The sequence below is a fragment of the Bactrocera dorsalis genome, chromosome 3, assembly GCF_023373825.1.
Source record: "Bactrocera dorsalis isolate Fly_Bdor chromosome 3, ASM2337382v1, whole genome shotgun sequence".
In the NCBI taxonomy this organism is placed as follows: domain Eukaryota; kingdom Metazoa; phylum Arthropoda; class Insecta; order Diptera; family Tephritidae; genus Bactrocera; species Bactrocera dorsalis.
In genome coordinates, this window is record NC_064305.1 from 86,403,281 (window position 1) to 86,428,853 (window position 25,573).

At 42.5% G+C, this 25,573-nt stretch overlaps 1 protein-coding gene across 2 annotated transcripts in view; it reads right to left on the reverse strand.

Moving 5' to 3' along the window:
• LOC105229665 (uncharacterized) overlaps positions 1-25,573 on the reverse strand; it is a 339,005-nt gene that overhangs the window by 95,013 nt on the left and 218,419 nt on the right. For both annotated transcript variants that reach the window (XM_049453109.1, XM_049453108.1), the window contains exons 3-4: positions 5,200-6,892; positions 1,506-3,806 (exon numbers count right to left, since the gene is read on the reverse strand). In XM_049453109.1, the coding sequence (XP_049309066.1) occupies positions 1,506-3,806; positions 5,200-6,762 (3,864 nt within the window). In that variant the 5' untranslated portion in view covers positions 6,763-6,892. The remainder of the gene's footprint in view (positions 1-1,505; positions 3,807-5,199; positions 6,893-25,573) is intronic.

The following is a 25,573-nucleotide window of genomic DNA, read 5'->3' on the forward strand; positions in this document are numbered from 1 at the left end:
CTTTAGTTCGATAGTTAGAAAAATACGAAAACAGACAGGTAGATGTTAAGAGATCAAACGACACATATCTGTTAATAGTATATGCAAATAACGCCCCAAGGATCTCCAAAATCGAAGATGCAGGAGAGGAATTAGCTACAAGCAATCGGAGAACAACATTATGCTATAAATTCCTCCGTTAGTTGAAGGCGAGCAAAAATATTCCGAGGCTCTAAGAAGCATACGGATGGCGGTACAGCCTTGCTACTTTCCGCGGAAGACTTTGGAGTCAGAGGAGCTCACTGAGCTACAGGAGAACATCATGGATGAGAATTGCAGGGGTCTAGGTACAGGGTCTCATTTTATGGCGTTTATTTCAGGTTACCTCTACTCTAAGTCGATTGGATGGTCGAGAATATGGTCACCTGCCTACCAGAGATAGCTCCGAACTTAAAAGAATGGAAGAGCTCAGACTTCTGGGCAAAGAGGGTTGAGGAAATACTGCCCATTTACATATACCGGAGGTTGCTCCGAACTTGGGGGATGGAAAGACCCATACTTCTTGGCAAAGAGTTGTGACGAGATACCGTCCAAGTACAGCATGATGGCGTTTCTTCATAGGATCGCAGGTAAGCCTAACGAGTTTACGCTTGGTCTTGTTAGAAATCAAAACGAGGGTGTTAATACCTCGGATTGGCGGGAAAACGATAACAGTATTGAGAGCATATGATGGAGGCTCAATAATAATAATGAGTTGTGTAAAAACATCTGAAAACGCCATGGTAATGAGGATCTGGAAGTCTAAAACTACGGCAGAAAATGCAAATTTATATGAAGAATCCTGGTGGATGAGGCGCCCAGTCATTCCGGTCATTCCGGCACAGGCATAGTCGAGCAAGTTTCTACTGCTACAGTCGTAGGAGAATACCGAACGGGTCTCCTATCGAGCGAGACGGGGATCTGCACTGCACTCCACAAAGAGCTTCTCAAAGAGCTGAAAGAACAAGATGGTGGTAATAATAAAGATAGCGGTAAAGAGGGTCATAGAAGTTGCCCGGTTGTACCTGCATCACGGGATGGCAGCTGAGGCTATTACCGCTACCAGATTGCACTCGGACGACCTGGCCATCATATTGATCCAGGAAACATGGACATACAGAATATAGGTTAGAGGCCTCGATATCGATATATTGCACTTCTCAGAGTTCCTAACGCAGGACCTGTTGGACAAGGAAAATTTTAACTTTGTGCTGATGGCATATTTCCGAGGAGAGATAGTTACAACCCCTACACAGGGATTCATAAACTGATAGACAACTACAGAAGAAATCTTTGGGACACCAAAGATTCCCTAAGTGGGCCCCCTGTGACCAGGTTCAGCCTTTATTGGAATGAACAGGTTCATAAAGAGAATATCTGTTAACTTAAATAAAACTAAGATTTTTCAATCAATAAAATCCTTATTAAAAAAGTAAGCTCTGGCTAACCAAAGGTATTCGAATAATATTTTTATTGCTTGTACTCACCTCAGTGCAAAATTCGCAGCCGCATTGCTGCAGCGTGGTGGCCTCCTCCTTCGCTTCTACATCTACCAAACACAGCTTGCACGTGAAGGGCTCGAAATGTTTGAACGGCAGTGCTGCCGGTGCCGCATAGTGTCTGCCGTCGACAATGTCCGTTGGACCTTTGCCCGCAGATGAAATTTTTATCGTCAAAGCGACATCTTCGTCATCCGCACCGCCCGCACAGCGTCCGCCGGCATCGCGTTCCATTGTTGTCTTTGACATCGCCAGTAGGGAGGTTATGGTGAAGGGATATGTTTGCGATGTTGGCGGCAATGCGTAGGTGGGTGCGGGCGTGGTGGCCGATGAGCAGGAGGCGGAGGTGCATGGTGTGCCAGCCGACGAAGCGACCGATGTTGGCGAGGTCGGCGATGAGGGCAGATCGACGAGTATGCCTGAGGTGTTGCTGTTGTTAGTGTTGTTGGCCGTGTACGGAGACATTGCTATCGGTGCTTGCGGGGCGTTGGCGGTGGGTGTGATTACTAGTGTATCTGGTGCGACTACGCTGGCTGCAACTGACGCGTAAGCTGTTGCTGTTGCTGCTGCTACGGGCGTTGTGGGTGTGCTGGCATGCGGCGATGTGATGCTTGAGGTGAGCGTAGCCGTGGTCATATTGGACGGCGGTGTGATGCTGCTCGCGCTGTGCGTACTTGGCGCATCGGCCGAGCTTTTACGGGAACAATTACCACTGCTACTGTTGCCGGCACCGCTGCCACCGGCATTGTGCTCGACGACAGTGGTATCAGCAATGCGATTACTACTTAATACAATATAATTACTACTATTTAACTGACTACTGCTTACGTTGCTAATTTTGCGTTCGCGCTGTTGTTGATGTTGTTGTGAAGAGTGTGGTGGCGGCTTGTAATCAAGCGTTGCTGCCAGCGCTTGCAGCTGTTGTTGAGAAGCGGATGTGTGCATTTGCGTCGCAGTAGTCGGTGCGAACGCGCTTGCAGCGCCTGCATTCGCCGCCACATTGAGTGAGTAGCGCGATCCGGAAGCGGCCAGCGATAGCAAACTTGAACAGCGCGAGCATGTCGCTGCGGCATTGATACTCGTCACGCTGTTCCGCAGCCGATTTAGCGGGCGTATTTGTTCGACGCCACTTGTGCTGAAGATGCCGCTGCCAGTGGTATGTGTGCGCCTCATGCCGCCGCACGCGCTACCGCCACCACCGGCGCTACAGCTATTGTGCCGCGCTACACCAGCGCCGCCATTATTGGCGCTTCCATTGTTTCTGCCGCTGGCGCCCACATGTGCCGCCGCGCTGCCGCCAAATATGGGCGAGCACAGCGAGTTGGTTTGCCGCGTCAGCGCCAATACAGTCTCACACTTGCGCAGGCCGCGGTACTGCACGATCGAGTGCGACTTCTCGTTGTACAAGCTGGCCGCGCTGCCCTCGCGCCGCATGATATTCCACAATTTCTGTTGCACCACATTCAGCGATGATGTGCTACCCTGCGTTGCACCATTCACGGTTAGCTTGTCGCCGCCACCACAATCGCTCTTTCGCTGCTCTTGCGCCGCCGCCAATTGTTGCTTATATTGACGCCCGCGTTGCGACGTTTCACGTAACAGCACCATGTTCTGTTCCGATGGCGTTCGCGTAATCTTGATCTCTGGCGATGAGGGCATCGGCTGTTGCGAAACAATATTTTCTGCGCGACAATTCAGCACATCCACATTGCCACCATTGATCGAATTGCCGCTATTGCTGCGCGCACTGGACGACTTGCGTCCAACCAGCGATTTCAGAAAGTTCTCTATGCGCCTGCGTGGCGGCAACGTGCCACCGAGTGAGTTCACCAACCCAACATCGCCATCAAAGCCGTTCATCGGCGCTGTTGTTTGCGCGTCTGTGTAGCCGCTCTCGCCTCCGGACATCTCGGCCTGCATAGTAGCATTATGTGCATTCGACAGCGGTAATGTTGTGGGCGCTTGCGGTCCGCCACCATTTGTACGTCGCGCCAGGCCTGCGTATTTCGCTTCGTACTTCGCGTTGCGTGCAACTCCGACACCACTGCCACTTCCAACGCCGTTACCGCCACCAACAGCACTGATGTCGTTGCCGTCTTTGGCCGCATGGGCGTGGCTGTTGGCCTGCGCATGCAGTTGCGCCTGTATGTTGACTTGGTTGCGCGTCTCTAGCAGCGCAACGGTCTCATTGTCGGCCGCCGTCGAGGAGTTGTGTGAGGACCGTTGCTGTTGGTAGTGGTTGAGGTGTTGTTTCTTTGTGTTGGCCAGGTTGTGGATTGGCGAAGAATCCTACGTGTTTGGAACAAATCAGAAAAATCAATTTAATTTTGACATGAAGTTTAATATTTTTTTTGTTATTTGTTTATATTTTTTCTTACATTTTTTTTTTACTTTCTCTTTCTTGTAGCTTACACTCAAATTTTCAGTGTTGAAAAATTTTGTGAAGTTATTTGAAAGAAATTACAGATTCAGAATATTCAGATACTTCTATTAAGAGCCACGAGTGTTTCTGAGGCTTGGCTATCCCATAACATCACACAACAGATTACTTATATTCTTAGTCTACATTTGTAGATCTTGACAATACCGGGTAGGATAACACCTCCTCAATGCTCTTCTTTCTGAGCAAAACCTTCTAAAATTTCATGTAGACCATTCAAAACGGCCAAAATTTATCACCTATTTCATCAAGCGACATCTGAAGTTTAGAAATGTAAGCCCCTTAGCTTCAGTATACACTGCTTCGGTTCGCTTTGGGCAGACTTCATGCAGTTGTCAGAAGGAAGAAACAATTTTGATTCCCCACCGTCAATGGAAAGGCATCGGCCATTCTCGAGGACGCAGGAGACCTGCCAACACATGGAGGCGGAAAAACTGAACATAAGCAGAGAGAAATAGTCATTCGTGGTGAGACGTTCGATTTCTAGCGATAAATACATGGATTATGATTTTTATGTTTAGGCCTTATTCGTCTCTCGACGAACAAAGACCAAATTCTACAAGTCACTCATCATCCCCATCCTGCAATATGGAGTACAGGCATGAACGATGACAATATCTGATAAGTCGACGTTACGAGTTTTCGAGAGACAGATTCTGCGAAAGATTTATGATCCTGTGCACATCTGAATGGCGAATGCCTCAGTCGATGGAACGATGAGCTGTATGAGATAAACGGCGGCATTGACAGAGCTCAGTGAATCAAGAGACAGCGTCTACGCTGACTAGGTCGTGTCATTCGGATGGATGAAATCACTATAGCTCGGAGAGTATCCGAGAGGAAGGGCTCCACTCCGTTTCAAAGACCAGGTGGAGAAGGACCTGACAACATTTGGAATCTGCAATTAGCGCCAAACAACGAAAAGGAAGATCGACTGGCGCACTGTTGTACACTGCGTGAAATCTTAACTTTTAAGCGAATCAGACCCAAGCAGCTCAAATAATTGGACTTTTAACCAACCTATATTTTTGATGTTATTTTTCGTTGAGGTCATAGTATCTTCTGACATCTAATCTCCATTACTAAGGAACTACTACATTTAGAAATTGAGAATTTGCTATTCGGACGAGAAATAATAGTCAAAAATTCTGATTCAAGCATATAAATATCAGGGAGTCTCTGCCGCTGCTAGTGGTCACTCTCATACATATATGTCTATAGGCATCTATCCGCGCTACTTACTCTAGAATCCTGTTCCAGTTCCTCCTCGAGTGCTGTGTAGACGGGGGCGTACCAGGAGTACGCGTGTTGCTTGCGCGTTGTCGCAGCCGTGTTTGTGTTAATTTGACCGGCTTGTTGCTGTTGTTGTTGTTCTTCTGCCTTTGCCACTGTGGCGCTTAATGCAGCGCTCGGCTGATGATGTTTATGCAAAACAGCACCAACACTCTTGCTGCCACCGCCACCGGCGTTGGCGCTGGGCGCTCTCACACCCTTGCCCGTGGCGCTGCTGCAGTAGTTGTTGTTCGCGCTGCAGCACGTGGATGTGGTTACCAGATTGTTGTTGTAATTTAATTGTAAACTACGTCGTTGCTGCTGCAGCTGTTGTTGTTGTGGTTGATGCTGCTGATATGAGGCTGGTAGATGCTTGACGGGTTTGCGCGTCGCGTACTCGTTAGCGGAGCGCAAACTCAGACTATGATGCAACTGCTGTTGTTGCTGCTGCTGTTGTTGTTGCTTCGGTTGATTGGGTTTCGGTTGCTTTGTTTGTTGTTGTTTTTGCTGCGTCGCGCAATTATTATTCGTATTGGCAGCTTGGTAGGGCGCCACAGACGCGGTGCGTTGCGGCAACAGATCCTTCTTCGTGAATATCAATGAGGCACTACTCTTCGGCAGACGTATGGAGCGCTGCTTATCCGCAACTGTGGCCTCGATGTTCGTTAGCAACGGTTCGGTCTCGGAGAGCGGCAAATTTATAACGCAATCGTTCTGATTGTGTGACGGTGAGTCTGCGGCTGGAAAGTTGATTATGAAATGCTCAGCCGCGTCATCGAATGCGCTGTTGGCGCGCGTATATGAGTTCGGGTAGGGCGCAGCGTTAACGCCGCCTATCGAACCGTCCTCACTCGACGATGAGCGCGAGTACTGGCTGGCGTAGGAGGCGCGATGCGTTGGCACTGGTGCCACACTGGCTGCGGAGGCGCGTCGATATGGCGGTGGCACATCCGCTAAAGACCGTTGTGGCAAGTACGCAGATACGCTACCTTGCAACGGATAGATTGGCTCATGTGGCGGTGAAGTGCTCAAGTCCAGCAATTGTATGCAATCAAGACTGGCGCCCTGCGGTTGCGGCTGCGCTTGTGGCTGCGCGTGTTGGCGTTGCAGTAATTGCTCCTGCCTAGACTTCTCATCGACTAGGGGCAGCCTAATGGACGCTACGGAACTTCGGCGCGCATTCAGATTCACAGCCTCTTTCGCGGACGCTGTTGTTGTGGTCGCAACAAAATTCAACGGTTTGTCGACTGTGAACTCGTGTTGCTCGAAGTAGTATTTGTTGCGCGCTTGTTGCGCTGTCGCCGCCGCTGTTGGATCGTAACTCGACTGGTTGAGTAGTGTGGTTTGCGGTTGTTGTTGTTGCTGCTGGAATTGCAGTTGTAGCTGTAGCTGCTGCGGCTGTTGTTGTCGCAAGTGTAGCGGAAGGTGTGCTAAGTTCTGTTGTTGCTGTTGTAGTAAACGCTGTCGCTGTGTGTCGTTGTGCAGCTCATTATTCGGCTGCAACGCGGCTGTTTGCATGGCTGGTGGCCTCATCTTTGCAATTGTAATTAACGGCGCTCACGGTCTTGCTGTTGATTGCAGGTGCATATATGTGGCATGACACTGTTGTTGCATTAACGCTGTGACCAGCACAATTCCAAGTAGACAACTTCATAATGACAGCCTGCAAGGATAAAGAAGAAACACAATAGATCAGTGGAGGAAATGAGGAACTATATCGAGTGATTGTTGGCACGTCAGCAGTTCAGTGACTGATTGGGAACCGTTATGTTGATTGTTGGTCAATGAGAGCGAGTTCGGCTTTATTATAATATATAATATAAAATTCATATTAAACCTAGAATTTCAGAAATTTATGATGGATTCTATAGAATAAAATTTAATATAAAATTTTGTGAAGCCCTTGGATCTATAGTTAGGCCATTCAGCTCTGCATAATTTTCTGCAATTGTAGAAGAATCTTAAGTCTCTGTGGCGAAGGGGCTTAAGTGATAGTAATTGGCGCAACGCAAATGAGAACGCACATGCCTTCCCCTAACAAAGAAGGATATTTCATAATACTCACAATGGAGATATGGATACGAGTATATAAACACTCGATTTTACGCCCATCTCCTGATGCGGAAGTTTAAGAATACCCTCAATCACACCATATAAACCTCGTGATAGCTGAATGGTCAGAATGCGGTTATAAAATAGCTGATCGCGAAAATTCCCTCCAGTGCCCCTGTCAAGAACGGCGTTACTAAATGCATTCTCTACTCATAACTATTCTGGGGACAAGTGACCAACTCTTTCTAACTAAAACAACAACTTTTTATACATGGACGACCATTGCTATAACAAGGATGACTTTAACAACCGCATATAGGACTACAAAACTTCGAAAAGAGACCCTTGAAGGTAAACCCCTTGCCTCCAGTAAGCAGACGATTAAGCGTGCTTGCGGTTATATCAGCCACAGAACGCCGGATGACAGAGCAGATAATATAGCGGGTACCAACCAAAGTACCCCAATATGGAATCATCAACTCCAAAGCAGCCATGAGTACCAACCAAAGCACACTGGCGACTAAAGGAGAAAATCAGCGCAGTTGAAGAAATAAATCCCTAAATCAGTTGAGGAAAAGCCGGTACCAAAGAGCTTTATAATAGATAAGATTGCCAAAGATCAGGCTGGTGCTGGCACCTCAGTTTACTAAGTTGAAATAAAGCGCCAGAAACAAATAGTAGCGGAGTATAAAAGTTTCCAGAAAAGGAAACAAATCAAACTTAACTCCGTAAACGGCCTTGAGCTTGCAATAATTCGTTCAATTCCAAAGGATAGATTCCCGATTTCTTCCTGGTCTGATTCGCCAAACGAGGGGCTCAGTCTAGCGTGCGGGAAGATGAAGAAGAATGTATCTTAATATTTCCTCCTTCACTCTCCTTTTATAAAACAGTTGGCGTCGGCATGAATTTTAGCCCTACGTCATGAATACCTATTCTAATCCTGATAGAACCCCACAATTGCGGTGAGATTAAGTTTGTTAATATAGAACAACTCCAAAGAGCTCGTGTGTTCCACTCTGTGTCAGACGCATTTGCAACCACACTTACGCTTGCTGTTTTGGAGATTGTTCCAGCACTAGAAAACAAGAGCACAGGAGAAGATCGAGTCGATCCTAGCTTTATAGGACTTGCAATTTCCAGCGATTTCTCAGTGACTTGACATCCAAATAATATCGAAGTAGCTTGTTGACATTGCTAGCGAAATCATAAATTCCTTGACTAGTTTTGAGCAGTGAAGTACACTATCTGGACATTTTTTTGTTCAATAACATGGAGCCCCCAAAGCCGAAAGGCGTTCTAAATTACTGCAGAGTAGTCATCCAAAAGAGATGAAGTCTCTTGTGAAAAGTAATTGAAGTCTAAGTCTAAGTCTAAGCTCTTATAAGTCTTACCTCGCAAGTGGTTTAAAATATTAAAAGGAAACATTCTTAAGAACTAGAATATCTTCAACAGGAGAGTATACATATTTTCTGATAACCAACGAGACAACTTAATGATCGAACCCTAACAACAAGCGTCATTTGCCAAATCACCGAAATAATTTGATCGCTCAAAGCAACCATTTTACAACAAATATTAGATTATCTTTCGTTTTGACTAAAACGAAATTCTCTAATGCATTTTATATTGTTTCTCCTTTGTTGCCACTTTGCATTAAATGCATACTTACGAAGTACTTAAAAATCCAATTTGCAGCAAAGCGAAATAAAACAACAAAGAGACGCTCGCAAATGGAGCGCAAAAAGTTGGAATTTTTTTAATCTCACTCATAGTGATGGCAATTCGATATGCCATTTCGGTAAGAGAATTCGAAATTCGATTGAAAACGACAATTCAAATTAATACTGTGGTCGTTTACAAAGCACCGAGCTTATTTATCATTGCCATTCACTTTGTAAGCTGTCATTTTACGAGCACAATAGCGAGTACAAACGAACGTACGGGGAAACTGTTGTCGAACTTTTCAGCACTTTGTTGAATTAGAAGCTGATAAGATCAACAGAGGCAACAATGCAAGGAAGAAGTGCAAAACATAAAAATAGCAATTTAAATGACAGCGAAAGCGAGTAACGAAGTTAAAACAAAATACACCTAAAATGAGTTGGAAGACAAAAAGAAAAAAAAAATGTGAGTGGTAAACTAACGGATGTTAAGAGCGCCACGAATGCATTTCCTTTGCATCTGAACTCGAATTTGTTTTTGTGCTTCTTTTTTTTGTTATTTTTTTTTTTTTGTTTTTGCCCACTCACACTAATCCCAGTGTGTCTTCGTCTCTTCATTTCATACGACTAATCCATTTAGAAGATATTTCAATGTTTGAGAATTATAGCCATTGTCAGTGAGGAAGAGATGCTGGCATTACGCTAACTATAAATACATTAAGGTGGTCTTTTAAAGTAATATTGGGACGTTCTTTTTTACTTTTTAACTACAACTTCGATAGAAATACGAGAAAAATAAATTTCGATGCCGATTGTAGACCATGAACTGGGTCGTTCAAACCTCCGAGGCTCAGATTATACCAAGAATATGACAGCGAAACCTAATTTTTTTATTGTAGTGTGGTATTGTTCAAAAAAAGAGTTGGAAATGGGGATCCAGACAAAACCTCAAGCGAAGCATATCTTTCTATGTTGTATGTACCAAAAATCTTGCCGGATTTAAAGGAACTTTAAAGACTTCGAGCTTGTTTTAAAGCACAACTTTAAATATTGGTTTTAAAAAAGTTGCGAAGGGTTTAAAGAATACCTTACCAGATTTAAAGGAAGCGGAATACGAACTGGTCAATGTAAAGGATAACTACTCCTCTTAGATTTAACAACTGAGCTGACCATCTGGTTTCGCAAAAGACCAAAACTGGTCTACGCGTGGCTTATTGGTCCATCGGGTTAATTCTAACCACATCAAAAGGAACTTTAGGGTCTTCGAGCTGGTATTGAGGGTATTGATGAGTGAAAAAAAAGAAAAACATTCGAGCCTTCATTGATAAAGTTTAAACACTGCTTGGCAGGTTGTCTTAACCAACTCAGATATCGACAGTGTTGAGACTGTTTTAAGACTAAAAATCGAAAAACTTTCGTTTGTTTATTTTATTGAGGACCACCCTAATAACGATACATGCAAAGTACATACATACGTTTCAAACTTAAGCTCGCATATCGCATGCTCCGCTCATCACTCACTTATTCATTTTTCAATCAGTCGCAGCATTGTGCCAAAGCTCGCCGCCGGCAATGGCGAAATGGAAATGCGCAGCAATTTCAGCTCAATTGCATTAAAGTGATTTCCGCTTTGCACCCGAAAAATGTGCAGCAAACGTCAAGCAGTCGAGCGTGGACGAGCGCACGGCGGAACTATGAACACAAGACGAAGATGCGGCGCGCAACGCAGACGCGTGGTATTTCGTTACAAGTCGTAAAAATAGCCAAACTCGTAAATGCTGGATGGAGCAACGCCAAGCGGAAGTAAGCTAGCGCACACACAGCCTTAGCAGAGCTCATCCTGACTGATCCCACATAACGAGCAGCGCGACCCCGCTGCCTGCAGCCTTGAGTTGCCGTGTAACAGTCGACTCCCTGCCGCCACTACACGCTTGCCGCTGCCAATGATTATGTCCAAATCGACTAAATCTGGCCGTGAGCAATGTGATGTCAAATGGCAATGCCGGCTTTGGAAGCGTATTAAAGCTGTCTGCAGTAGCGAGAATAATAAATTTTATGCAAGCGTGGCGTGGCGTGGAGTGGAGTGCGGTTCACGTAATGTGCGCCACTGCTGTGTGCTACAAGCAGGTTAAGACTGCCATGCCAATGTTGTTTTGATTTCATTTGTTACTGTTGTTGTTGTTGCACAATACACTTCTGCTAATTTCACTATTTGTACTATCTCCGCCGCCGGCTATTTGCGGCAGTATTAGTGCTGATAGTCGTGCGTAGTCAGTGCCACTCGTTGTTGTTGTCGTTGTTGGCACTTTAACGTTGCTGTCCGCAAGGCAAATGCCATACCATTCGTTTTCATTGTGTTCGCTCGCAGAAGGACACACGGAAAGACGCATACTTTGTAGACTTTGTAGACTTATAACAAATGTTGCAAATGCAAACGAATTTCACGCTTGAGCTATGCTGGAAACTATGATAAAACGTCGAATTAATGAATCAGCAATGTGGAAATAATGCAAAGCGAAGCCGGCCAAACATTGTTGGCGAGTCACAAAAGAGCGGCGACTGACAAGGGGAGCTGCACTTTAGTTGATTTGGTGTGTGCGGCGCCAGCGACCATGACTCAGCGGCTTAAAGTTTTTTCAAAAAAAAATTAACAAAATTAAGAAATAAAAGATGATGGCGAAATTAGTAGACACTACAGGGTTACCACAAAGCAATTAGAGATGTTTATGACTCAACATAACCTGAACTTCAATGAAGTAGCCGATTCAGTGCCATGGGTTCACGGGAGTAAACGGATCACCGATTCATAACTCGAAACGCTAAAAGTTGTAAAAGGTATTTTGTTTCCATCAGAGTTACTGGCAAAATTTCAGAACATCCTTTTTACATACTGTCGTTCTTATACATAGGTAGAGTGGCTATCTAACGACGCACTTATGCCTCTAAGAGGCTTATTGTGTTATCACTGGGACAGAAATTCCCTTACAATATTGTCTGCACTCTATACCACCCATCTGACGAAGCAATTGTCTACTCTCTGAAGCATCCATAAACTTAAGATCAAGTTCATCAATATGAAAAGATTTATCTGAGCAAACTCCCTCACTCCCTCTGGCAAATCGTCATGAAACCGTCGACAAAGTCTTGCTTTCGCAAAAAAGATGTTTTATAGTCCGCTCTTCTTCTCTCATACTGCCTGCTTTTGAGCAAGTCAGGGATGGACTCCACCTATATTTATAACAGTTTTGCGTGTAAACAGAAGCAATAAATTCTTGCTTTTCTGGAGTCTAAATATAGCGTTCTTATGAAAATAATATTATTATTCAATGCCTACTATGCCAGTATGGGAGTTATTTGGCACGAAGTTTATAACATTTACAAGGATACGTTAGAACTTCGAAAAAATATATAAATGATATAAGAGGCTAGGTCAGTCGATTTAGCCACACAAAACAGTCCCTCAGTTTTGCAGATACCAATCTGAAATTTCTCACACGTCGGTTTCTCCGCAATAAGTCCCTAATTTATTGGAACCTCCGTCACTTTAGGTTAAGTGATTTGTTATCGGCGGTTCCCTCAAATAAGGAGCTTCTTGGGGAGCTATTCAAACAATACCAATCAATATAAAGATCTTCATAAAATATCCCGCTTCCTTATTAAGTAACCTCCATTCGACTCTAAAATTGTTTATATCACAGTGGGTAAGAAAATAGCAAAACTTGTTTGTGGAATTTAATCACCTGGCTGCTTACGCTGTCAGATTTAGTTTCACCCTTGTGAAAGATATTCCTGCATCGCTGGAGCCGATGTTCTTCAGAGAGAAAATTATCAACTTACAGAAAAATCCAGTAATCATATAATCATAATTATTACTTTCAGTGAGGAAACGACTAGTTGATAATGAGTATCTCTTATCTCTTTGATTAAATCATAGTTCGCCGCTCTTTTAACGATAGCATGTCATGTAACAAAGATTATGATCTTTAATGTGAACTGACAGATCCTTTATGCATATTTAAGAAGGTCGTGTAGTAGAAAATTCAGAAAAACACGTTTAAGATTTTAGGATCCCATTACAATAAGTTAAAAACTCTCAGAAATACTCCGAAACTATATACCGGATCAAATTAAAATTTTCGAAGAATATCCTCAAACATACGTTCTTACGATTTATTATATGTACAAACAAAAAAATTTTAAATTTGTTTTTGAAATTTACGAGTGCAGAAAATTTTAATCTTGACACCAATACCATGAATATCATTTTCGTCGTAGTCTTAAAATACTACTTATCTTATTTCATTTTCATTCACTATGCATTCAAATTCTTCATATGCCTTTTATATAAAATATTTAAATAATAGAAAATTTATGGTTAAAGTAGGAGTTTTCATATCTGATGAACCGCAGATTAGGGCTGGCGTACCACAGGGCAGTGTTTTAAGCCCAACACTGTACATCATATATACAGCAGATCTTCCTGTAGCTAATATGGTATTGACATCATCAACGGATGAGACAGATTTAGTGATCCGTAAGAAATGCCTCATAATATCATCAAGAATATTAGCTTAGCACATAAGAATGACCAACTAACGTATAATTGTGAATGAACAAAAGTGTTAGAATGTTACACTTTAGCTAAGACCAATAAAGATCTTGGTATTCCAAAGTAAAGTAAGGAAAGAAGTAGAGAAAAGCAGAATCAAGTATATATATCTAAGCCCCGAGATTACTCAAGCCCATTGGCTTATGCTTTAGTACAGTCCTGCGATTAAATACGCACAAGAAGATATACAGATATGCCTGCCTAGTAAAGGGCAACGTATCACCAAAACAGTTCAATCATTTGCTTCAGCTTGTCTAGTTTTTAAATACACTTAAGATGATATAACTTATTGTTAGGCTTTAAAAAAGCAGAACCAATAAATAAAGAAATATTGAAAGCAATATTCACTACACCCAGCATCATTTAAACTTTGTTTCACTATAAAGACCTTACTGCTTGTCATGAAACGATTAAAAATCCAGGGGTTGCTAACTTGAATGACGGATTATAGAGGCCTTGCATGGTTATTGTTTAGAAAACTGTTTTAAAGACAGGGTTTTCATCATCAATTAATTTACCATTTTATTTGAAAACTTAAAAATATATGAGACCTCGCCATAAACGCCACAGGTTAAACTCGAGTTGGTGCTGATGTGAATTTGGTTTAGGAATTTCATTTAAAAAAATAGTGTACTAAGAAGGTACCACTGATCTACTTTACAGAACTCGAATATATCGTCAGTTTCGTCAGGCAAACGTTGAAGATTTTCTAAAATTATTTAAGATTACGTTTCAAAAGAAGAAAATACAAGACTGGATGACAACGTGGCTGAGGACCCTTCAATCATTACTGGTGACGAGACGTGGGTTTATGAATATGACATCGGTGAAACAATATTACAAATGGCTCTACTAAAATCAGACGAAGACGTGAAAACCATAATTCGCTGAAGGCACCGAAGGTCATCCCAGCCGAGGGATATAACAGTTGTATGGAAGTTGCATATAATAATAAAGATTTGTGTTAAGCTATGTACATTTTCCCATTTTTTGTACGTTCGGGTCAAATTTAAATTAGCGGCAGATATCTTAGAAAGTTTTGAGAGAAATATTATAAAAAATGTTGAAAATTTCTACGCAAGGTTGGAAGATGATTTGATTAAAGAGAAATTCCAAGGTTATAAATTCTTCCGATAAACGAGCAGAGCCACGATTTATGAGCTTGCAAATTTTTACTATTCTTAAAGCAGACTGCGATGCAGTGGACTGTAAGAAATATGCTGAATTACAATTCAACTGTAAAATATTTGGAAAAAATACAACAAAAACACAAAGAGATGTAATTTTACAGAGCGGAGAGAGTGAGAGAGCAAATAATACATATTGCGAGGAGAGAACTAGCGCTGCTTGACAGCAAGTAGTAAAGTGTCATTGTGTATTAATTTTTTTACTTCTCAACTGAGAACACACATTTCATCCTACACAACGCACCAAAACGGATTTGTCTGGGCCACAAATCGATTTTATAGACTTCTTCGCTGTAAAGTTCGCCACACTTTCTAACCAAAATTTTGTGTGATGTTTCCATCGTCGACAGTCACATAAATCTTCTGCATGCTGAAGTGTACCAATTGGTTGGTTGGTTGATTGTTGTTGTTGCAACACCATTGATTTGCATGCCACAAACACACAAACAACGATGAATTGATGATGGAAAATTTTAGTTTTATGAGAATGTCTGATGTGCCAATCCAGTCGTTTCAACTTGTCCGATTCGCAATGAATTCGATTCATCTTATTCGGCGCTGCCAGTCAGTTGCTCACTTCACACGCTGCCCGCGGCGCGCCAAGTAGTGGTAGGTGGTGTATGTAGAAGGCTGTGGGCGGAGGAAAAACTGCTGCAACAGCAGTCTGCTTGCCGCCAGCCAGCATCACCAGCATACTTGCATTGAAAATTCAATTTGTCCAGCTGTCAATTCATGCTTAAATAAATTTCACTTGTCTACTTCAACAGTGTTCGCCTTTATGCGAATGCGAAGGATAGCTGGAGCATGAGCGATAATATGCTGGCGTGTGGCTGTCAGCAGGCTATGGCGGCCGAGCGAATTGACAAGCGACTGCCGGCCGCGCAACAAACAACCAACCGACCGCTGACATCCAATAACGCCAGACTTAATACATTTTTTATTTATTTTTTAGTTTTGCCAAAGTTCATTTCTAATACATATATTTAGGTGCTTGCCAGCAGTGTAAATCTGCTCATTCAAGCTCGGCGCAGCTAAATTTGCTATTTCACACATTTAAAATTATACACAGACCTTTATACAATATGTACGCTCTATGTAATCTTTATGACTAATCTTCACAAGTCTGTGCTTTTCACTAAACATTAGTAAAGTCTCGGTTCATACATTTCGGCTCTCTTGGTTCGTTGCTTTGCTTGTAATTTGCCGCTCACTTCTAATCAAATCTCATAAATGAAAACTTTTGCAATTAGACACGCTTGAAAGGAGCGCGTGTTAAACTCATACATACAATTGAACAGTGCGTTAGACTTTCATGGTGTACGAGTGGAGGACAGTGGCGCACAAATATTTGCAGAGTTCCACAACTTTTTGGAACATGAGAATTGCCGTCATCGAACCGCCGCACTCTATCTTTGTAAGTTGCACTCTTCTCACAGATATTTTTATTTGTAGAAGTAAAGTAAAAGTTGGTGAAATTAATGTGATATAAGACAGTGATATATCCAATTCTGTTAAATTTTTTTGTAACATGTATTAACTGGACACTTATCAATAAGCTTCGGTACACATTATTTGCTGGCAACGAAAATTTAACAGATCAGAAAACGTTCATTCCACAACAACGCTCTTGTTAAATTCTTCTCATTACAGAAGCCTCTCGAATAACTTCTCGTAACAATAATAGCAAGCTCAGATGGAAACCAAGGAAATTATGCGATAATACCGTTGATCGATGCCAGAGAGAAAACGTCTCTTGCTTATCTTGCAAAAAAGAAACAACAACACTGCTTAGAAACCGCAAGCGATCATGTGTAAAGAACAGTTTTACTACGAAGAGCACACGATTGTTTTTTTCTTAATTTTTCCTTAATTTGCTTTTTCTTTTTCACTAAGGGAAGTATTGACACAGTTTTGCCCATTTTTGGAATGAGAACAAATGATTACTAGATTTTACTTGGATATTTCGCAGTTTGGCCGGTATTCGGAACCCGATTTTAACTATTTTTGACAAAATACAGTTTCTCATTGCATATACCTCATAGATTTATACTCTTAGCTTACTGAAAAATAACCAAGGGTAGAGCTGAAAACCCGAAAATAAGAAGCATAAATATGGGAGGCGTCTTAAAAATGTCGTCGTCTAGCTCATACAGCTCTACGTTGCATCAAATACGATATTCGCCGTGGCCAACGCGCAAAGGACCATAAAAATTTCGCAGAACTTTTCTCTCGTAACTCGTCGACTCATCAGTTGTTGTCATCGTAAAAGCCTTTACACCATATAGCAGGACGGGAATTATGAGTGACTTATAGAGTTTGGTTTTTCTTCGTCGAGAGAGGACTTTACTTTTCAATCCTACTCAGTTCGAATTGGCATCTGTTGGCGAAAGTTATTCGGCGTTGGATTTAGAGGTTCACATTGTTGCTGGTGTTGATGCTGGGTCCAACATAGACGAAATTATCTACGTCTTCAAACTTATGACTGTCAATAGTGACACCCCCTGCGGGGAGGGGGATTGAGAATATTCCCGCGGTAAGGCATGCCTGTCGTAAAAGGCGACTAAAATCCAAATGCACTATGTCCGACATTCACAGGTCTGTTTTATAATGTCGACATGGTTATGAGGTGTCAGAAAAGTGCTATATTGAAATGATTATCATATTCTTTAAATGGGTTTGCGATTATATAACAAACACAAAAACGAAATGACGAACAACACATCATACAGCCGGGTCCTTAGGAATTCCTAGGAGTTCTTAGGGTCCCCGACTGGCAGTAGATCACAGGTAACACTGTGGTCTACAGGTCATACCAAAGACTAAAACATGGTACCACGGGGAGCAGTAATGCCCTTGGAGTTCGCTCCAATCTGCTCATTGGGTTCGGCCCTTTGGGGAGATTCGTGGTGGCTGTGGTTTAAACCTAAATGCAGGAAGGGCTTTTGTCCAATGTGGAGTCGCACTGCGGCTGGGTGCCGGACCTAAAGTACGGCAGAGGTTTAGGTAGGCCTCGTACCCGACCAAGGTGGCTAGGGTGTTTCCTTTGGTTTTCACCCGAACCGATTGGAACCAAAGTATAAGTGTGTTGCGGCACTTTGCTCTGGTTCTCCCAAGGTATAGTGTTGTGCATGCACTTATGCTTTGGGGCGTTGATCGGCGCATTATACTGATCTACGTGTTTCTAGCAATAGAAAACACCGTGGATTTGAGCCTACTAGTGGCAGATACTCACGTAAAAACACATTGACAGTTGTCAATAGTGACAGTTGCGTTTGAACAGCCGAGGCGAGCGACGTGTGCGCGGAAAAACGCGAGCTAGTAAAGCATTAAAGCATTGCGGCGATTAACGATCGATATAGTGACAATAGTTGTGACAATGCGAAAATTGTGTGTGTGTTTTTACCACACAAAGTGAAGGACACTAGGAATAGTGTCAAAAAAGTGTAGATTCTGTACATAACAATAGTGACAAAAAGGGTAGTGACCTTGAGAATAGTGTGCGTATGCCACACAAAGTATTAATCCCTGCGATAGTGGCAAAAGTGTATGTGCTACCTAAAGCACTAAGTGCAGTGACAGTGACAAGAAAATCCCGCGGAGGTTTGGGTTTTCCCTGAAATTAATCCGCCTGGGTTTTGCCATAAAAAAAAAGGGATTACAAACAGTGCTTTCCCATTCAGGGAAATTTTGCGGGGCAGAAATGCCTCCAAAAAGGAAGGGATCAAAATCCCAAGGAGAGGACGTGGACGAATACGTCACAACGGTAGAAGTGGAGGCTTCTTCGGATTCCGAGGGACCACCAATGAAGCCGCCACCACCGAAAAAGAAGGCCCGTAAAGGGTCAGCAAAGGAGGACAGGAAGCGAAGCAGCAATTGCAGTTCCTCGGACAGTGACAGCAGCACTGCCAAGGATTCACAGGAGGTTGGTCGGAAGGAGAGCAGTGGCGGGGAGAAACGCCCAGCGTGTGGAGGCATCGCACAGAAGGCGGCAGCAGCGGTACAAGTAAGTACAGGGGATGTTATGGGTAGGGATACTTCCCCGCAAGTGGAAGCTATGACAACTATATCCGGGGACATTAGGGATGTAGTCCTAGAGGCGGGCTTGGGTATTCCAGCAACAAAAAGATTGTTGGACCTGACATCAAGGTATGAGGCTATGGCCATATCCATGATAGAGGAGAACGCGCATCTTCGTGGGCAAATTGACGCCCTGAAGGGGAGTTGTGGGCCATCCCACAAGCATATGCAATTAGTTGCATCATCTTCGGCGCCTGTCACACCGGCGCCTGTGTTTGAGGCAATAGCGTCAAAAGTGCCTAGACCAGTAGAGACCTGGTCTGTCGTAGTGCGAAGTAAGGCTCCTGCCACTTCTTCCAAGGAGGTAGCCAAAAAGGTTGTGAAGGAAGTGGGTCCTTCACTTGGTGTGCGGGTGCACACACTGAAACAGATGAAGGATGGCGGTGTGATCATTCGGACTCCCTTCATTAAGGAGAGCGAGAAGATGGTGAACAACAAAAAGTTCGAGGAGGTCGGGCTTAGTATGTCCATCAATAAGAAGAGGCGACAGAGGGCCGTTGTACAGGGCGTGGACACTAAGCTTACGCTTGAAGAGTTTATGGAGGGACTCTTCGAGTACAACATTAAGGGATATTGTCCTGGGGCTAATAAAGCTGACATCAGGATTGTCAGCAAACGCTGAGAGGTTAAGGAGGGTATGACGAACGTCGTCCTGGAAGGAAGTGACAAGGTTATGTCAACTCTCCTGAAGGCTGGAAGAATTTACATGAAGTGGTTCTCCTTCCGTGTTCGTGCGGATAGCCCAGTTGCCGGTTGTTTCCGGTGTATGGGCTTTGACCATCAGGTTGCGGATTGTCGGGCCAAGTCCGATGTCTGCCTGAGGTGTGGCCAAGAGGGTCACAAAGCTGCACGTTGCACCAATGCACCGCATTGTCGCAACTGCCACTTCAGAGGTAAGCCGGCTGGGCATCTTGTGATGTCCGCTGTTTGCCCAGTATACTGCAGCATAGTGGAGCGCGCACTTGTTAGGCACTAATGAACCCGCTGTTTCAACTCAATTGCAAGGGGTCATTTGCCGTTATGTGCGAATTGGGGAGTTCTATGTCTGAGGGTGGGTGCGGTGTTGCCTTACTCCAGGAGCCCTACGCCACTAATGGTGTGGTTAGGGGTCTCCCTGGCAGTTTTAGGATATTTACAGATCTTGGGGTTAACGCCGCAATAGTTGTGAACAATCCGAACTATGATTGTGTAGTTCTGGACTCTTCACAGCGGGGAGCTTGCGTCTCTATAGAAGGAGAGTTCCCTCGGAGCATGTTGGTCCATTGCGGCGATGGCGTACCTCTGGTATCGACTGTGTACATGTCATTGCAGAATGCGCAATGTACTCAGACATCAGGAGCTTTAGGAGAATGGGGCTTAGTGAACGGCTAGCTGTAAGCGGAGTGATCCCCACTAGCTGGAATGCCGAACTGTTAGGGACGTTTGATAGGTTTGCGCGTGAGATATTTAGGCGGCGAAAACAATTGAGTAAAACGTTAGGTTAGATTAGGTAAGGGGGATTGTTGGGTGCATGGGATGGGGGTATGGAGTCTAACCCCTGGTCACCAGTCCAGAGAAGTATGGAAGCTCAACTGGTAGTAGTTTTGGCTACGAGGTCTGACCGGTGACTTAATTCTGGTACCACGGGGATCAGGAGCCATTGGAGTTCGCTCCAACCTGATAAGGTCCAATCAGTTTATTGAATGTGAGCTTTATTATTTCACACAATACGCTCGATACAACCTTATATTCGATATTATCCCACGGTAGTTGGACCCAACTGGTCCCAACGCTTTACTTTCTGAAGTACATAAAGTGCATTCGGCGATTTTATGAACAAATTCTTAAAAATTTTTGCTCGTAGTTTTTTCTATAATCGAGCCTAAGTTCTCAAATTATTATTATCCTACGAATTTTTATTCATCCCGTTATTTTCGCCTTTCTGGAGCATTTCCCCCACATTTTTTATACAAAAAGCTAAGGACTACAAATTCTCCTAAAAATATTCTTTAAAAAAAAAATGTTTGAACTATTTGGTCACCAAGATATGTTATATGCCTGAAACAGCTGTTGAGTCTGAGTTGAGTCTTTAGAACATTGAAAACGAAGGTGTTTGTCTCATTATAACTATAATTTTTTCAAAATAATACCAATTAAATAATAATCAATACATAAAATGTCGAAGCTAATACTAAACACATCTACTATTTATGTAAACAACTTTTTTTTAATTTCTTAATTTTTAAAAATTTATTTTTAACATTTTTAGTTGGGCTCAAAGTCAACTATAAACCTTAATTTAATAACTACAACTACAATTATACTCACATACATATAATATACTTAGTTAAGGGACTCAAACAATGTTCCCAATTTTTACTAGAATATGCTATTTCTTCCGAAATGGCTTGCAGTATCAGTATAATAATCAAAACCATCACCGGACTGGTTGGCAAAAAATGTATTAAGCGCACGCTGAAACAACTCTTCTGAATTAAAGGTATCTGATGTATCCAAATCGTCCATTGGCTCCGCTTCAATACTTGATGTTCTACTAAGACCATAATCAGCATCGTCGGTACCCATTCGGTTGGGTAACAATAATGCGAGGTCGTTGAAGTTCAGTTGCCTTCTAATTCTAGAACTTGTTGTGTTTTGCTCATTCTCTTGCTCTTTTTGAATACCTTGCAATCGCAGAAGATCATCAACCACGTTACGCTTTCCGCGTCCTGGGTGCTTTAACGGGTATTGTGCTATTGGAGTTTTTACTTCGTTATGCGAACTGTCCTCCTCGGCTAATGTTATGCCTTCGCCTCTCCTTAACCTTTTGATATGCAAGTTGAATTCGGCTTCGAATTCTCTTCGGCGTTTTAAATGCATATCTATTGATTCAATTTGTTCGCTTTTTATTTGAATATTGTTGTTCGCAAAGTCCATAGTTGCAGATTATTTAAAATGTTGATGTTTCAAGCTCAATAGTTGGGAATGTTATGATGGTGAGCCAACAAAATTTGTCACATTTATACCAATGTGATATTATTTGAAAAAAAAAAATTGGAAAAATTACAAATTGAAATTTCTTTACAATGTGGATAGCGCCACCTCTAAAAAAAAAAATAATTTTCGACCTCAAACGTATATCACCAAAGAGAAGCAGCTTTGGAATATTTTAAAGCTTAAGTAATAAGTTTTAGTCTCTCAAAATCTCTCAAAGAGACGATTTATACTGATTTTAATTTCTTACTCTCTCATCAATTTCTCTCCTAACTTCGTTGAACAATATCAGAGAGCACCAAGCAGCTTTTGTTTGTGTTGTAAAAGTCTGACAGAAACTGAGAGCGATTACGTACAGACTAAGAGGTTGATCAACACTTGGACTGAGAACTCCTCTAGCAAGACCTGATAAATCAGAGTAAGAAAAATGTCTAACTGTTTTCGCCCTAAGCCTGTGTTTATGTTTTACGACTGCCGCTTTAGTAGAATCCAGCTACCCTGTACCCTAAAAATAAGTTAGAGAAAGTTTTGCGGTTTCGTGAATGTATTGAACGAAAATATTTGCACACGATTGAGTCGTGGCTAATTTATTTAATTTTTTTCCTATTAATTTTTACATTTATATTTTTTACTTAATTTAATTATTAAAAAGAAATATTATAATTATTAATTTTACAATTTTTTTCTTTTTAATTTTTATCTTACGCCTAGTGAATTGAGGATTTCCAGAATAAATGAGCGAGTGGCTTCAGATAAAGCAAACAAGCTCGATTTGAGTCCAATTTTTCAGTATAAGTACTCTCCATAGTTTGTGGCTCGTCTCAGTGCTTCTTTGTCTGTTTGACCACCATTAAGGGGCTTGTGGGATCTCCATTTTCATTGTCCTGTTTCCAATTTAGTAACAACGTTAGTATTGTAGCGTAAGCTATTTCTGAACGTTGCAGCTCCCTAAATATGCCTAGATTCATCCTGACGCTTTTGCATGGTGGGTTAGAAGGACTGCCATAACCATCCTTATCTGTATCCATTGGACCTATTGCCTCCAAAATATACCGCGATAGATTGATTGCGCTTTCTATTATGTTGAAAAAGTCTTCCTTTTCTCTAAGAAGCATTTTATTTTCTACTGTGGAGTCCATGCTTTAAAGTTTCTGGTCTCTGAGTTGTAGTTGAAGTCTTTCTTATTGAATCGTTCTGATAGTAAACTGCAAATTTTACCGGTGTATATACTATCTTGCTTAACGACAGGTCTTTAAGTTGAGCAAGTAAATTTTTGCACCCATTTTTCTGCAGTAAAGTCAGGTAAAGGATGCATACACTGTTCTGTGGCTCTGTTCTGAGAACAAAAATGGCTGCTTCACGAAAAAAGCTTTGTCAAAATCTAAGCTGGGATATTGCTTAGAAGAAATAGGAAAATGTGATTTTTCTTATTTCTTCACATGTGCAAAGTATGGATTATGGTAGCTACTTCCATACTTAAAACATTCATTTGTAGTATAGGTTGATCTGTTCTTATGTTTCACTGGGTTGCGAACAGAATTCGTGTGAGCATAGTCCAAGTCCTGATTACTCAAGTTGATCAGAGTATTAGTTTTGCAGATACAGCCTTGGAAAGTTGCTCGAGGTCACTTAAGCTTTTTTCTCGAAACTGCGTTTTCAAAGTCAATTATCACTCAATTCTTAATTACAAAATCCTTGTAAAGTATGTATCTTTGGAATAATAGAAAGTTTGAATAAAGCATATTTCTTGTTTTATTGGTCTTCCTTTATTTCCTTTAATGGCAATGTCTTTCCTTCCGAAATGCTATTTTAATATACTGAATACTTATTTTCCAAAGCCATTAATTTCCCATGATTGCTATCGAACTCCCTTCATAATTTTCCCTTATGGAATGGACATTTGGCCATAATTCTTCAGAAATTTAGGCACCAATAATGCCATCAAAGTGACCTAACATGAGACCCAGGAGACCGAGGTTTTCAATATCCTCCTAAATTTGTTTTTCTTTAATGACAATGTCTTGCCTTTCGAAGTGCCATTTTTAACATTCTGATTACTTCTTTGCCAATGCCATTATTATGATTGACATCGAGTTCCTTTCGCAGTTTTCCTTTACGGAATGAAGATTAGCCCATAATTCTTCAAAAATGAAGGCGCCAGTAATGTCAACGGGGTCACTAAACGGGAGGTCCAGAAAATGAGCTGTGTTAGATTCACTCTTGTTTCACCCGTCAACTCGATCTCTTGTTCTGCGATGTTGCGATGGTGGTGTTTGGACTCCAAGTACACCATTCCATGAGAGTTAGTCAGTGAAGGTGTTAATTAAGGGTGTTCAATGCCCAATAGGACAGTCCTCTCACAGGGCTATCTTGGCGTTTGTGACGCTAAGTGCTTTGGTGGTGCAGTAGCAGCAGCGACCAGCTTGCGAAATAAACGTTCGCCAACGAATATGACCATAGGAATGGGTAGCTGCTCTCAGTGACTTCTGTGAAGCCAATCAGGTTAACCGTTAAGCGACCAGCTTGCGAAATAAACGTTCGCCAACGAATATGACCATAGGAATGGGTAGGTGCTCTCAGTGACTTCTGTGAAGTCGACCAGCTTAACTTTATTAAAGTCAACGTAGCTACTGTTGTCCATGGAAATAAAGTCGACGTGTTTTCTGATCACGATTATTATGAGCATATGGTCTAATGCGAGAGGTAGCATAGTTCGCCAGGTTATGCTTTTATCAGCGATGAAGGGCGAGCTACTGCAGTTGTCCCTAGAAATGAAGTCGAAGTGTTTTTTGGCTCAGCGTCGCCTGACCTGATAGCTATTTCCTGACATTCCAAAGTAGTATCCATGTAGTTGATGCTTGGTTTCTTGGATCGCAGCGATATGCCTTGCTGGTTCATAAATTCAACTATCTCCTTGATCTTGTTCGTTAGTCTGTCGCAGTTCAATTGTAATCAGATTCATCGTGGTATGACGTGTGGTGCTCAGGGCGGAATACGTCGCGAAACGAAACCAGCCAGAACAAGAACAGCATATGACTGATGTGATCCGATGTATTACGGTCTGACACACGTAATAGACAGTGCGGAGAACTAGGAGTTGCCTTGTGGCCCTCGTACGGAGATCGAACCAGGATGAAGGTTATGTTGGTAGGGGATTGATCAGACGGGGACTCACGCTGCTTAGTTGAGCTCGAGCTGTGTGCATTTTGCACAGCCGTTGAGGCTGTCGTCTCATTAGTGCGTTGGCAGCATGGGGTTATATAACATGCGGACCACTACTTATGAGCATTAAGACCTGAACATGTCTTCAGATGGCTTCAACCATTGCATGAATTGCATCTAATCAAAATGTAAATGGAATTAATGTGGAGCCTTTTTGCGCAAACGTAGCAAAAAATTCCTGCAGGGCGGGTTGAAATTAATGCCAGCACGAATCAGGAGGCTACAGAGCAACCCTTCTGCTAGGTGTTGCTCTGCCGATGACAATATTACTGAGTTACTTGACGATTCAAACAAGGTTAAATCGTCGAAATGACTACCATAGCTGAATAAAATCGAAGTTGATTCCGGTATTGTAGTACTGTAGAGCCGGCTGTCTTGGGAATTGTACTAGAAATTGACGGTTTTAACAGGACGGCGCTACGTACGGCCGTAAATAATCTATTGTAGGATACATTCGGTAAGCACATTATTAAGTCGTAGTCGTGGGCTTGTTGCGTGGCCTATAAAATCGTGCGATCTTGCTGTTCTCTCAAGTAAATGGCGTCTTGTTGAAACTAAATGTC